The sequence below is a fragment of the Schistocerca piceifrons genome, chromosome 7 (genome assembly GCF_021461385.2).
Source record: "Schistocerca piceifrons isolate TAMUIC-IGC-003096 chromosome 7, iqSchPice1.1, whole genome shotgun sequence".
In the NCBI taxonomy this organism is placed as follows: domain Eukaryota; kingdom Metazoa; phylum Arthropoda; class Insecta; order Orthoptera; family Acrididae; genus Schistocerca; species Schistocerca piceifrons.
Genome location: NC_060144.1, coordinates 118,991,751 through 119,007,658, shown reverse-complemented (window position 1 = coordinate 119,007,658; position 15,908 = coordinate 118,991,751). Strand labels below are relative to the sequence as shown.

The window sequence follows — 15,908 nt, the reverse complement described above, 5'->3', positions numbered from 1 at the left end:
TCCCAGACATATTCCCCAAGGGAGGGGAAAAAGAATAACAAGAGGAGAGACATGCAGCATGGAAGTGAAAAGATATTGCAAAGCTGGCGCCCCGTGGTAGCCAAACACGAACTCACCAAAGTGTGGTGGGCCCACTGAGGGGCAGGGGAGGGCGGATATGTTGGACTTCTGGGATGGGGCCACTTTGGCAGAGCTTGTAGGTGGAGGTGTCCGACAACTGGTGGAGATCCTCTGTCAGGAAGTCAATCCAGTTCATCGCAACAATGGTGGAACCTTTGTCTGCCGGGTCAGGTCAGGATCTGTTTTTAGATTGCACAGGGCAGTCCTTGCTTCTCAAGGTTTGTTGGTTTTAGGGAGGGACTGGGGAAGGATGGTGAGGCCATGTTCAAAGTTAGGAATTCCTGGAAGGTGACCAAGGGATGGTTAGGCAGGAGTGTGAAAGGGTCACAGTTGAATGGTGTTAGAACTTTGGGCACGCAGGGTTCAATGTTAGGATTGGATTGGCTTTGGTTCAAGGGGTAGGGGGCAAAGAATTGTTTCGATTGTGGGGAGCCGGAGTACAGTAGGTCTTTCACAAGTCCAACATTGTGAAATCTTGGAGTAGGGTTGAATGTGAGACTTTTAGATAGGACAAACTTATGTGGAGCTGAGGATTTTGGTGGAGAGGTTACCAATGGTGTCCAGGGATTGTTTTGGTTCTGGATTTTGTGGTGTGTAGGTAGGGTGTTTTGGAGGATGTGGTAGGTTGGAAAGGTCAGCTAGGCAGAGTCTGGGTGCTGTGAGGAGTTGATGAGAAGGAACACTGGGAATAGGGTTGGGGTGGGCAGTGCTGCCCCCGAGGAGAAGGATTTCAGCAGGGTGGATAAGTTGTGGAGGTGATGTTTTGGATGTTGTTCTAGGCACTGGGGTCTCAGGGTTTCAATTTGGGCGATGAGGTGTAGGTAGTGAGGATTGCATAGTAATAGTATTTTGTGGAGGGAGTGGAGGTGGTTCAGGGATGCCTATGTCATGGAGTCATGTTTTTGTAGAACAAGGCTTGTGAGGGAAAGGGACCGGTGGAATTTGAAAAGGTGAAGGTAATTGCGGAAGAAGGTTGGTTGGTTTAAAAGTGAGAGGGGAAGGAACCAAACTGTGAGGTCATCGGTCCCTTGTTCCCGGTAAAATAATTACACAATGAAAGAAGAAAAGAAAGGAACGAAGAAAGGAAGAATCAGAAGAACGACAGAAGGACAACTGACACTACCTTGGACAAAACAGGACAAGAAAACCACGGAGAGATGAAATAAACAGGTAGAGGGGTTAAAAACAAGACAGCAGATGACTATGGCTGGCCGACCATGAGAATAAAAAGGGAAAGCCAGCCACTCTGTGACTTTAAAACATCCATCCTAAAAACATTAGAGAAGACAAAGGAACAAAGAACATGCGCTAAAACTTATGATAAAACCCACCCTCACCTATAAAACGTAAAACTGAACTAGCCGATGATGCGTTGTCAGCTAAATTTAATGGCAATGAGTCCGGTAACTGAAGAGTCTGTTGCATGGCAGCCAAAGAAGGGCAGCTCACCAAGATATGAGCCAATAACAGCCAGGCGCTGCACCAATACTGAGGTGGGTTATTACGGCGCCAGATGTAGCTGTGTGTCAGCCAAGCGTGGCCACTGTGGAGCCGTCAGAGAAGTACTGAGTCCCTGTCAGAGGCCCACATGGAGGACTGCCACACATTCAGTCTCCTTAATGGCACGCAGTTTGTTGTGTGTGCTGAGGTTATGCCACTTTGTCTCCCAGAGCTCCAAAACCTTACGGTGTAGTACTGAACGCAGGTCAGTTGCAGAAAAGCCAATTTCCATAAGTGGTTTCCGCATAGCCTGTTTGGCCAGCCTGTCGGCAAGTTCGTTGCCTGAGATTCCGACGTGACCTGGGGTCCAGACAAATACCACTGAATGACCAGACCGTTCCAGTGCATAGATGTACTCCTGGATGGTCGCTACCAAAGTATGACAAAGTAGCACTGGTCGATAGCTTTTAGGCTGCTCAAGGAGTCAGTACACACAAGAAACGACTCACCAGGGAATAAACGGGTGTGCTCAAGAGCATGAGATGCAGCCACCAGCTCGGCAGTGAAAACACTGCATCCTTCAGGCAAGGAATGCTGTTAAATATGTCCTCCATGGACATACACGAAACCGAGGTGACCATCAGCCATCGATCCATCGGTGTAAACCACTTCGTGGCCTTGGTACTTGACAAGGATCGAGAGGAAGTGACAACGGAGAGCCATGGGGTTAACTGAGTCCTTAGGGCCATGCAAAAAGTCCAGGCAAAGCCACAGCCTAGGTGTACACCATGGAGCTGTATGTTAAGAGACCTCAAGTATAGGTGGTAAAGGCAAGAACTCCAGTTCAGAAAGAAGGGATCGGACACTAACTGCAATTGGAAACCCTGGACCTGGGCTGCCGATGAGGGAGATGAACTGCCGTGGGTGGGAAATGGAGACATTGATTCGGATGTGCAAGAGAACTACGAACATGTGTAACTGGCCAGCAGTTGTGCATGCCTAACCCGCAATGGAGGGACTCCGGCCTCCACAAGGATGCTGGTCACCAGACTAGTCCTAAAAGCTCACGTCACTAGGCGAACACCACAGTGGTGCACTGGGTTGAGTAAATGCAATGCTGAGGGTGCCGCCCAACCATAAACCACACTCTCATAGTCAAAGCGGGATTGGACAAGGGCTCTGTAGAGCTGCAGCTGAGTGATCTCCACCCCAGTTGGTGTTGCTGCAAGCACTTCTACTTAAGCTGAGGAAGGTGAGGAAGTCAAGTCAATTGGGCGTCGAAAACCAGTCTTAAAGGGGGAGGGATCGTGTTTTCTGCCACAGAAACGACTGTTGTAGTCACCTGCTCAACCATCACATCGATGTTATCATGTGGGGGAGATTCAACGGTGACAAGGGATGTGAAAGTTTCCCAGTCCACATTGTTTAAAGCCCATCTGGGCAGGAGTCCATGGGCGCACAGGAAGAGGGGGAAATGGTCTCTCTCTCTCTCTCTCTCTCTCTCTCTCTCTCTCTCTCTCTCTCTCTCACACACACACACACACACACACACACACACACACACACACACACACACACACACACACACACACAACCATGTGCTCTCCAGTGGACAGATGGGAAAATTCCTGGGCTGCAAATTAATAAATCAATGGCCGCATAACTATCATGAGCCACATCGAAATGTGTGGTGGCCCCAGTATTTAAAAGGCACAGGTCGAACTGAGACAGCAAAGTTTCGGCCAGTAAGCACGGTGCCACTCCACAAGGGGTTATGAGCATTAAAATCTCCCAAAGGTAGGAAAAGTTTAGTGAGTTGATCAATCAGTGCAGCTTAAAAATTCAGGGATACTGCACCATCTGGAGGAAGATTACATTGCACACAGTTATTTTCTGTATTGTCCTTATTCTGACAGTCACAGCTTCAAGAGGGGTTTGAAGGGGCACAGGTTCACTACAGACTGAGTTTAGGACATAAACACCAACTCCACCTGACACACTATTATAGTCACTAGGTTCCTGTAGTATCCCTTATATGTGCGGAGGGCAGGGGTCCACATTGAGGGGAACCAGGTTTCCTGGAGGGCAATGTAGAAAGCAGGTGTAAAGCTGAACAGTTGCCGTAGCTCAGCCAGGTAGTGGAAAAGACCACCACAATTCCACTAAGGGATGATTTCATCGTAAGACAGAGAAGGCACGGAACATTCAATGGGGCAGTTTACACCTCATGGCGACCTGTTGCCACAGACTTTTTGACTGGGCAGTCTATATACATTGGGTCTGAGAGTCCGGCGAGATCTAGGTCCTCAGCGGACCCCAGAATTTCCATCTCACCCGCAGAGCTAAGTAGTGGTGGTGTGGGTGCCACCACAATTCCCTTGGCCTTGGGGACCTTACTTTTGGATTTCTCTTGCTGCTCCTTCGGTTTCCCTGGCTGGGAGGACTTCACTGATTCAGTCTCCAGAACTGAGGATGAGCGTGGAGCCTTATGACCAGCTACTTTTGGGCTCTTCAGCCACTGGCAAGTTTCATCTTCCCCACTAGCAGAAACCTGGGAAGGGAGTGACCCAAGAGACTACTTCCTGGTGAGAGGAGCTGAAGAAGACTTACGATTCTCCGGCTCAGAAGTGGGGACTGATATCCCTAATGGTTGGTTGGGGGGGGGGGGGGGGTGTTGCTCCAGAAGTAGGTGGTGCAGGAGCAACAGGGAGGGAATGTAGGGAGACGCGTGCATGCGTGGGGGGGGGGGGGGGGGGGGGTGGTTTGCACGTGAGCATACTTCTCCTACAAGCATGAAAAAGGAATTTCATTCTGAAAGCTAGCCAAGTCTGTACCTTTTGTTAACGCACCCATCGATGATGCAGCACTTCTGCCTTCAGGTGAGTCATCTGCAAAAAGGTGGGAATTTAAGGAGACGGGACCTGGATAAACTGAAAGAACCAGAGGTTGTACAGAGTTTCAGGGAGAGCATAAGGGAACAATTGACAGCAGTGGGCAAAAGAAGTACAGTAGAAGAAGAATGGGTAGCTCTGAGGGATGAAGTAGTGAAGGCAGCAGAGGATCAAGTAGGTAAAAAGACGAGGGCTAGTAGAAATCCTTGGGTAACAGAAGAAATATTGAATTTAATTGATGAAAGGAGAAAATATAAAAATGCAGTAAATGAAGCAGGCAAAAAGGAATGCAAATGTCTCAAAAATGAGGTCGACAGGAAGTGCAAAATGGCTAAGCAGGGATGGCTAGAGGACAAATGTAAGGATGTAGAGGCTTATACCACTAGGGGTAAGATAGATACTGCCTACAGGCAAATTAAAGAGACCTTTCGAGAAAAGAGAACCACTTGTATGAATATCAAGAGCTCAGATGGAAACCCAGTTCTAACCAAAGAAGGGAAAGCAGAAAGATGGAAGGAGTATGTAGAGGGTCTATACAAGGGCGATGTACTTGAGGACAATATTATAGAAATGGAAGAGAATGTAGATGATGAAATGGGAGATACGATACTGCGTGAAGAGTTTGACAGAGCACTGGAAGACCTGAGCCAAAACAAGGCCCCGGGAGTAGACAACATTCCATTAGAACTACTGACGGCCTTGGGAGAGCCAGTCATGACAAAACTCTACCATCTGGTGAGCAAGATGTATGAGACAGGCGAAGTACCCTCAGACTTAAAGAAGAATATAATAATTGCAATCCCAAAGAAAGCAGGTGTTGACAGATGTGAAAATTACCGAACTATCAGTTTAATAAGCCACAGCTGCAAAATACTAACACGAATTTTTTACAGACGAATGGAAAACTGGTAGAAGCCGACATCGGGGAAGATCAGTTTGGATTCCGTAGAAATATTGAAACATGTGAGGCAATACTGACCTTACGACTTATCTTCGAAGAAAGATTAAGGAAAGGCAAACCTACATTTCTAGCATTTGTAGACTTAGAGGAAGCTTTTGACAATGTTAACTGGAACACTCTCTTTCAAATTCTAAAGGAGGCATGGGTAAAATAGAGGGAGCGAAAGGCTATTTACAATTTGTACAGAAACCAGATGGCAGTTATAAGAGTCGAGGGACACGAAAGGGAAGCAGTGGTTGGGAAGGGAGTGAGACAGGGTTGTAGCGTATCCCCAATGTTATTCAATCTGTACATTGAGCAAGCAGTAAAGGAAACAAAAGAAAAAAACAGAGTAGGCATTAAAATACATGGAGAAGAAATAAAAACTTTGAGGTTTGCCGATGACATTGTCATTCTGTCAGAGACAGCAAAGGACCTAGAAGAGCAGCTGAACGGAATGGACAGTGTCTTAAAGGAGGATATAATACAAACATCAACAAAAGTAAAACGAGGATAATGGAATGTAGTCGAATTAAGTCGGGTGATGCTGAGGGAATTAGATTAGGAAATGAGAGAAAGTAGTAAAGGAGTTTTGCTATTTGGGGAGCAAAGTAACTGATGATGGTCGAAGTAGAGAGGATATAAAATGTAGACTGGCAATGGCAAGGAAAGCGTTTCTGAAGAAGAGAAATTTGTTAACATCGAGTATAGATTTAAGTGTCAGGAAGTCGTTTCTGAAAGTATTTGTATGGAATGTAGCATGTATGGAAGTGAAACGTGGACGATACATAGTTTGGACAAGAAGAGAATAGAAGCTTTTGAAATGTGGTGCTACAGAAAAATGCTGAAGATTAGATGGGTAGATCACATAAGTAATGAGGAAGTATTGAATAGGATTGGGGAGAAGAGAAGTTTGTGGCACAACTTAACTAGAAGAAGGGATCGGTTGGTAGGACATGTTCTGAGGCATCAAGGGATCACAAATTTAGCATTGGAGGGCAGCGTGGAGGGTAAAAATCGTAGAGGGAGACCAAGAGATGAATACACTAAGCAGATTCAGAAGGATGTAGGTTGCAGTAGGTACTGGGAGATGAAAAAGCTTGCACAGGATAGAGTAGCATGGAGAGCTGCATCAAACCAGTCTCAGGACTGAAGACCACAACAACAACAACAACAACAACAACAACAACATCTTTACTCCTAAATAATTCCTTATTCTTGTCCAGAACTCCCGTACATTATCAGAAAGATCTGTGGTTCTCTTTTCAGTTGCATAAATAAAAGTTCTTATCATGTTTTCAATTCTTAATTATTTCTATGGTAGATTTCCTATAATTTAACTTCTTATATCTTCAAATAAAACATACAATTTATGCATCTAAAAACACAGATGATGTGACTTACCGAACGAAAGTGCTGGCAGGTCAATAGACACACAAACAAACACTAACATACACACAAAATTCAAGCTTTCGCAACGAACTGTTGCCTCATCAGGAAAGAGGGAAGGAGAGGGAAAGACGAAAGGATGTGGGTTTTAAGGGAGAGGGTAAGGAGTCATTCCAATCCCAGGAGCGGAAAGACTTACCTTAGGGGGAAAAAAGGACAGGTATACACTCGCGCGCACACACACACATATCCATCCGCACATACACAGACACAAGCAGACATTTGTAAAGGCAAAGAGTATGGGCAGAGATCAAACTCTTTGCTTTTACAAATGTCTGCTTGTGTCTGTGTATGTGCGGATGGATATGTGTGCGCGCGCGCGCGCGCGCAGCGCGCGCGCGCGCGCGCGCGCGCGAGTGTATACCTGTCCTTTTTTCCTTTTTTCCCCTAAGGTAAGTCTTTCCGCTCCTGGGATTGGAATGACTCCTTACCCTCTCCCTTAAAACCCACATCCTTTCGTCTTTCCCTCTCCTTCCCTCTTTCCTGATGAGGCAACAGTTTGTTGCGAAAGCTTGAATTTTGTGTGTATGTTTGTGTGTCTATTGACCTGCCAGCAATTTCGTTCGGTAAGTCACATCATCTGTGTTTTTAGATATATTTTTCCCATGTGGAATGTTTCCCCTCTATTATATACAATTTATGCAGTTATACAGTGCCTCACGTTTAACATGTCAATATAAAATTACATTATATTTTGTATTTCTGTCCCACTTTTCCAATAGTTGTTATGTAATTTGTGAATTATAGACTGTTAGTCCTTTAGTTTAAAATGAAACTTTTTACTTCCATATTTTCATTCTTCCCCCTCTCAGTTTAATAGAGAGCATTTTTTTTTAATGCTAGAACAATATGACAAGTCTAGCTTTATCTGCTCTCACCGTAAACTTTTAAAGGTCTCATGAATTACCTTAAATGGAAATGAAATGTTTCTTTTGATACTTAATGCTGGAATATGAGTCAATTTAATTTCTGTTACAAAGGAATGTCCATACACTACTTATTTTGAAAGAGAAAACAACCCATTTCCATGGTCATTGGATTTAGATTTATAAGTGGCAGTCAAGGAAAATGAAACAGATGGACAACAAGTAAATTGTGTATTATTTCAAAAGTAATTGCCATAACTGTTAATACATTTATCCCACAGCGAGACAAGACGGTCAACCCTTTCACAGAAAAATGTTTGCAGTTGCCTACGGAACCGTGACTGTACCAAGGCATGTACCTCTTCATCCAGAGCAAATCAATGGCTATGAATGTCTCTCCACGGCTCCAAAAATACAGAAATCACATGCGTAGAGAATGGGACTGTAAGGAGGATATGTAAGGACTTCCCCATGAAACTTCTGCAATATGGTCTGAACAACCTTGGCAACATGCGGGCCTGCTCACTTACGAGTTAGTCAGTAACACGTTCCATGGGTCATTTTGCACAATAGATTGTAATGATGTGGAACAAATCATTATATATTCAACATCACACATTAATTTGTACGTACAGTTACATTCTGAACATTTTTTGTAAAAAAAGGTCAGTAATTCCTATCTGCCACCTTTCACACATTGCAATAATAGAAATTATTCTATGGTATAAAAGGAGTTGTCAAGGAGAATCTTTCTCAGTTTGTTTTCAAATTTTACTTTGCTGTCTGTCAGACATTTTATATCACTGGGTAAATGATCCAATTTTTTTTTTTTTTGCAGCAGTGTATGTGCAGCTTTTTGTGCTAAAGACAACCTGAATGTGGAGCCATGATGTTGCTTTTTCTTTCTGATATTTTAATTATGTACCTCATTGTTCCTCTGGAATTGTAATCCATTATTCACAACTAACTTCTTGAGGAAACAAATATACTGTGAAGCAGTAGTCAAAATGCCCAACTCCTTAAACGTATGTCTACAAGATGATCGAGGGTGAGCACCACGTATCATTTTCACAGCACATTTTTGCACAACGAAAACTCATTTTCTTAAAGATGAGTTACCCCAAAACATTAGTCCATATGACCTGAATGAATATATACGAAATATGTCAATTTACTGTTTTTTCTCTCCCCAAGATTTGCAATGATTCTAGTGTGATTGTGGCTGAACTACGTTGTTTTAGGAGTGCCAAAATGTGTTTTTCCAAATTTAAATTCTCATCAATATGAACACCTAAGAATTTTGAAGTTTCATCCTAATTATTAATTTCTCACCATGTGCAACACGCATAATTGGTGTAGTACCTCTAGATGTGCAGAACCGAGTATGTTGGGTCTAAGTTGAGGATGAGACCATTCAAAGAAAACCAGTCAATGATACTTTTAAGAACTTTATTTATCATTTCCTCTGTTTCTGTATGAATGCTTGGATTGATTACAAAAAGAACTAATTTTGTTTATTGTATACAAGATGAAGGATCGTTCCCGTATATGGGAAACAGTAATGGATCTAAGATTGAACCTTGGAGAACCCCATACGTGATTTCTCCCCAGTCAGAATTGTATCCCTAGACATTATTGCTTGAATTACTAAGTACAGCTTTCTGCATTCTCTTGGTTTTGGTTAGGTATGACATTATCTACTGGTTGCCTATACTATCAACCCCATAAAAAATGTTTATCTATAATACTGTGATTCACACAGTCAAATGCCTTAAAGAGGACACAGAAAACACCCTCTGGTGTGATTTCATTATTTAATGCTTGTAAAATCTGATGAGTGAACATGTAAATAGCATTCTCAGTAGAGCAACCCTTCTAAAACCCAAACTGTGATTTGCTAAGGATACTATTGTTGCTAAAGTGAAATACTATTATCGAATACATTATCTTCTCAAAAATGTTTGAGAATTACTGACACCTCTCTTACCTCTATTCTTAAACAAGGGTTTTAACAATGACTAATTCAGTCTCTCTGGAAAAATGTCTCAATTTAGTGATGCATTACATAGTTCAGATAAGACTGAGCTTATACAGGGTGTATAGAGGGACAAGGAAAAAAATTACCAGGTATCCCGTTTAAAAAATACACTCTTTCCAGGGCAAAAATACACTTTTTCTGTGCTAAGTGTCAGGTTTTCCCTCGGAACTGTAAAACTTGTCATTCCTTTGAATGGCTAATGTTTTATACACTGGCGTAGAACTTCCCAGGGGCGTAAAAAAAAAAAAATAAATAAAAAAGCCAACCAACCAAACAAAGGGGTAGAGAAGTTTTGAAATGACCTTTGATTTGCAGCAACATATATGCTGTGTATTTTCGTATTACAGAAGTATAAATTAGAATTGCACCAAACACAGTGTGTTAGTTTCTGGAGTGTTGAAACCGAGATTGCAATGTCCTTTTGTAAGCCAGTTGTATCTCATGCCACATCATCTCGCCAACCGATGACAGCATATACTCAGAGCATAGGACACGTGCAGCCACACTTCAAAAAGTGATCACATACGAGTCAACTGTGCATGCACATGAGCCCGCTGGCAACTGGTCAAATAAGACTAATGTAAACAGTTGTCACGTCACGCTCATAAAAAGCAGTTTATTGTTACGAAGTATTACATAGTCTTCGCCCTACGGCCTTGGGCATATTTTTGCTATTTGCTGACTCTCGTGCATGCACAGTGTTTTGTTGTAAATGGCGCATTTCCTTGGCCCGCAAGTTTTATTTTTTTCCCTCTCATTCATACTTTACTGCTGCAGTAAAATTCTCCAGTAGCAGGCTACATTAACATTCTTTGCTAGGAAATCAATTCTTACCAGTCAAAATTACAAAAATTTAACTGAAAGCTAAAACAATGAAAAATTCCTGGAATTCGGAAAAAAATCCCGGGTTTTTCCTGGTTGTCCCGGGTCGTATACACCCCGTTATAACAAAGGAATAAATTTTTACTATTCTATTGAAAATACCATCTAAACACGTGAGCTTTTATTTTTCAGAGAATGTATATTTTTCTCAATTACAGAAGAAGTTGGTGATACATTCATATGATTGAATTTTATGAAAGTTACACTTTCAATATACTGCTCTTTAACTGTCTGTCCCTATGCTTTCTACAATATTTAAGACATGTTATTAACTGCATTTGCTACCTCTGATTCGTCTTTTATAGCCTTTCCATTCAGTTTAATAGCACTGCTGTGGAGTTCTCTGACCGGTTATCCTGTCTCTTGCTTCACTACATTCCACATTGCCTCAAGTCTGTTATTGGATATACTAATTTCCAACATTACGTGCATGTTCTTTGATTTTTAATAACCTTTCTCAGTAACTGAGTATTTTTTGTAGTGTGCAACTACTGCAGGATTCCTACTTGTTCTTGCCAAAAGATACATTTCCCTTTTCCTTTCACAAGATACATCAATCCCTCTAGTGATCCACAGCTTTTTATCTGGCTGTTTAGTGTCTCCCCTGACCAGCTTGTGTGGAAAGCTATTTTCAAGTAATTATATGAATTTACCATGGAATAGATTAAATTTTATGTTAGCATTTGGTTCATTATAAATTTCATTCTATGTTATCTGCAAACTATTCTTAAAACATTTGTCTTGAGTTATTAATTATTCCAACTGATTTCCAATGAGGAGTATCCATACCGTAAATAATGAACGGTTTACTTACTTTTCCCCCCATATATCTCAGTTTCATCTGACTGCCCATTACATTTTCAGAGGCATTACCAAGAGCCTAAGGAAGGCTACTAATGTCTAGGGTAGAACCAAATGATATACCATTTGCGGGGAAAATGCCTATGGTAATGACAACGCTTTCCAGTTTAATATAAGGTAGAATGCAGCTTTGAACCTACTCAAAGTACAACAGCCACTTTAAGACTGGTTCACACTATGACAAATGAAGAGAATACCATAATTACACACCACCTCCACCACTCAAGAAATATCAAGAACATAGCAGCACGGCAAAGCAATTGAGGGCTGAAGCTGATGCCTCAATAGTTTCCTTTCCATCTAAACAAAGTAACAATTCCAGGCCACCCACACTAACTTTCAGTTGTCACAACTACTGAGTATGGCAAGAAAACAGGTTGCTGAAATTTTGCACCATTTGTAAAATGACACTCAGCTGAACACTTGAGAACAGCTCATGACTATCATTTCCTTGGAAAGCACCATGACTACACATCAAAATGATATGACCATCTCCAAAACACCATGAAGCATTTCACCCAGAAGATTCTATAGCTGCAATGGTGGAAAATTCAATGATATGGCAGTTACTTCATCATGAACAATTTAGAAGCATGTCAAATTGGGACTATATGGGGCAGTTCGTGGGGAGTGTGTCCAGTGGCCTGGAGGAATCTTGAATCTGGTGGCATACTCAGGAATAAGCCCTGTCAGGGGGTGGCCAGCCTTAGACAGTGTGTCTTAACAGAAGACAGAGCAGGCAGCTTAGCTGAGGTACTCAAGTGGCATTAAGTCCTTAGAAATAAACATGACTAATAATTTTTAATTGCTAAATGACATTTTTATTAGACTGTGTAAGTGATTTATCCAATAAACATGTTACTAAAGAGACCACATGCTTATGAAACTGATGATGCTTGAGATTTCTTGATGACTCTGGCTTGAGGGTGCTCAATAAAAAGGTTATTAGCACCTTTCCGAATATGAGCATGTTCATTTAGTGAAATGAACAAACACAATTTCCTTACAAGCAAAATTACTATTACATCACACAAAATTATTGACAATTTTTCGAGAATGTCTAATAACATCAGGGGTTAGGAGGGCAAGGAAAGGCATCATTCTAAGAGATCCTAGGGAGGATCAATACTCCTGAAAATGTGAAATTTCTTGAAATTGCATCGTGCTCTTAAAGACAAACAGAATAACTATACTAAAGTAGAATAACTATATGATGGATTGCAAAAAATGAAATGTATTCCTTATTTTTCAATTCAGTTTTGCACATTTTTTATTTAAACTTGCTTCCTCATGCCGTGCAGAGTGTTTCATTAAAAAATTCAGTTTCAGTTATTACAACTATTTACTGCACTGCCAGTAGCAGTTCACACAGAGCGTAAAAGTGGTATCTGCACGTAAAACTTATTTCAACTGAATGTCACGTGAATCTGGACCTGCACTTTTGTATAATGACAAGCCAGTACATTAAAACTGCTTACTAGTGTGCTGGTCCAGCTTGAGAATACTCTACAGAAGTGATTCTGCATGGCATCAATTCGTCAAGTCCTTGGTAAATTTTGGAGGTTTGTGGCACTATGTGTCTATGCACAGGTCAAGCAGTTCCCATAAATTATGAGCCAGTGGTTTATAGATATGGTGTTGACACCCAACAGTGTCCCTCATTTGTTCCATCAGGTTCAGATGAATTTAATCTTGCCCAAGCCTGGCACGAACACATGCTTTTGTGTGTGTGTGTGTGTGTGTGTGTGTGTGTGTGTGTGTGTGTGTGTGTGTGTGTGAATACAGTTGATGTAATCCTCAGTTGTCATGCTGCCTTTGATTACTACCACAGATCCTGTAGCAATCCATGTGGATCTAACCCCGCCCCCCTTCCCCCTCCACAGCATAATACTGCATCCATTGGTCTGCATCTGGGATTATGTGCATGTTTCAAGCAGCTACTCGTCTTTATGGTGTATCCGGCTTCGACTTGCGACCTGGTGTAACAGGAAATGTGATTCATGGAATCCACAGCAAATTTTTACTTGTCCTTGGTCAAATTCCTATGACCCAGTGCCCACTGCATTTGTAATTGACTGTCACTATGTCAATTAAGGAACATGTACAGGTTGTCTGCTGAATAACCACATGATCAACAATGTATGCTGAACAATGTGCTCTGGAACATTTGTGCCTGTAGTAGCACTGTACTCGTCATCAGATCTGTCATAGGTCACCACCTACCCTGACATATGGAGCAGGAAAACCTTTGATCTGTATGTTCTGTGATGAAGTGTTTACATCTAATTCCTTGTGTCCTACCCATGGTTTCACTGGCACTCACTGACTTTCCCATAGATGTTAATGACAACGCGAACAGTTAACTAGCTTCACCATTTCCAAAATGATCATTCCAAGGGTACAAGCCTTAACCGTCTAATATTTCTCACAGTCGCTTATTCCAGTTTATTTCCTCATTTGAAGGTTGTATTACAGCTAGTGATTCGCCATTCACCACTATTCTGTTTATGTACTACTACTTTCTGTGTCATGTGCCCACAACTCCACAAAAGAGCATTCAATCTTATGGTGGTCATAATATTTTGGATCATCAGTGTAGGTTGTTGTCTTCAATTAACATCCAATGCTAATCCATAAAATAAGTGAAAGAAACTAAGAAATTCATATAAACTGAACAGGCATAATGGGATGCTCAAACATGCCAAGAAGTTCAGGAAGAGGTGAGGAAGGGAGGATAATTACAGCTAACACATAACAATTTAAAATGAATAAAAAGATCTGAGGAAACTTACACATCCAAAGATAATACAGGTAACGAACAATCTTCTGGAACTCTAGTGGTATGTCAACATTAATATCTTGGTAGAAACATGGTTGGAAACAGCACTTCTCTGGTAGAGGTGGCCAATTGTTACGACGAGCTGTGGAAGAGAAACAAGAGTTAACTGAAATCTACATTCCTATATTCAACCCCCCCCCCCCCCCACACACACACCCACACACACACACACACACACACACACACACACACACACACTGCATTGTTAGGTGCAACAGGCAGAAGACTTGCTTTGTTGGCACTGCACATTTTCATGATTTCAGCTGACAAATTCACACTGTAATGTTTTTATTCGGCACGCGAGTGTAGAATTGACACCGAAACATCTAAGTAAAAATTATGTACAATTTGCACATTTATTTATATGTAAAAGCCGATGTCTGAATTTTCCTTTGAGAGAGACCACATGTAAAAGATTCATGTGCTGACTGGAAATTGTAGATTCACATATTTTACTGTTTGTATAACTTTTACATAATCTTTCACTGTTGTATCATTACTCCTTTGTATTGTGATACATTGTGAAATTTCGAACATTCGCCAGTGCCACCAAGAACTCTTACTGTTATTAACTGTATGCTTGTAGCAGCTTATAAACTTATCTTAGGCCTGTTCTCTTTCAAAACAATCTTTCTCTAACTTCATTGTATAATTATGTGAGAAGCACTTTTGAAAATTTTTGGATGCTTAAAAAACTATATTTTCGTAAGTTACTGGTATGAGTGTTTTGGATAACTTATTTTGTAGCAAATAAGCGTTTGCGATTCACAGTTACTGCCAAAGAATAACTCACCCCAAATAAATAAATGTGCATTTCTGAGAATGTGCGTAATCTAATTTGCAGCAAATATTGTAACTAACATACTGTGTTACATTTAGTTTCACCTGAAGGATGAGTATCTATATTTATCATAAATTAACTCTATTTTCAAGTTTACCAACAACTGTAACTAACCTAAAAAAGTTTTAGCAAACTAGTAATTTTCACCAAAGGTTTTCCTGTTGTCTTAACAGAAATCTATTTTGTTTATTTGCTTAAATTCTTATAGGAATTAGTGTTTTTAGCTCAACAGAGTAAAAGATAATTAGCAGGTTTAAAGTTATTTGTTCACTATCCTGTAATACAATGCACCAGTGAAAATGCTGTTCTTAAATGCAGGACGAGTTGGTCAACATTCGTAAGCCGCTGGAAAATGCCCTGACTACTGCCGAATGATTGGCATATCTGTGTTTTGGAAGAGCTCCCAGGAGACTGGTACCTGTGGTACTGGTACCAAAGGCACCTCCAGTACTAACCCCTCCTGTGGAGCCTGACACTCTGCAGAAGGTGCAGGATCTCTCATTACTTTTCCACTTGACTGTGAGTGATGCTTCAATGGTAGATCAGGGCGTTCCTGTACAATGTGAACAGAGAATAGGACGACTCGGGGTGTTATACCAATTCCTGTAATCAACAAGTTTGAGGTACAGTGTCTGTGAAAGTGAGCCAGTGGGACTCATTTCACCTGTTTTGGGCAATCCTGTTTTGTCCGGTGTCAAGAGGTGGCAATGTGAAAGGGTATGGTCTATTAACTGTTGGCAG

At 41.4% G+C, this 15,908-nt stretch overlaps 1 protein-coding gene across 2 annotated transcripts in view; it reads right to left on the bottom strand.

Moving 5' to 3' along the window:
- Window positions 1-15,908, bottom strand: part of LOC124805113 (secretory carrier-associated membrane protein 1) — a 55,359-nt gene that overhangs the window by 15,375 nt on the left and 24,076 nt on the right. For both annotated transcript variants that reach the window (XM_047265564.1, XM_047265565.1), the window contains one exon: window positions 14,280-14,408. In XM_047265564.1, the coding sequence (XP_047121520.1) occupies window positions 14,280-14,408 (129 nt within the window). The remainder of the gene's footprint in view (window positions 1-14,279; window positions 14,409-15,908) is intronic.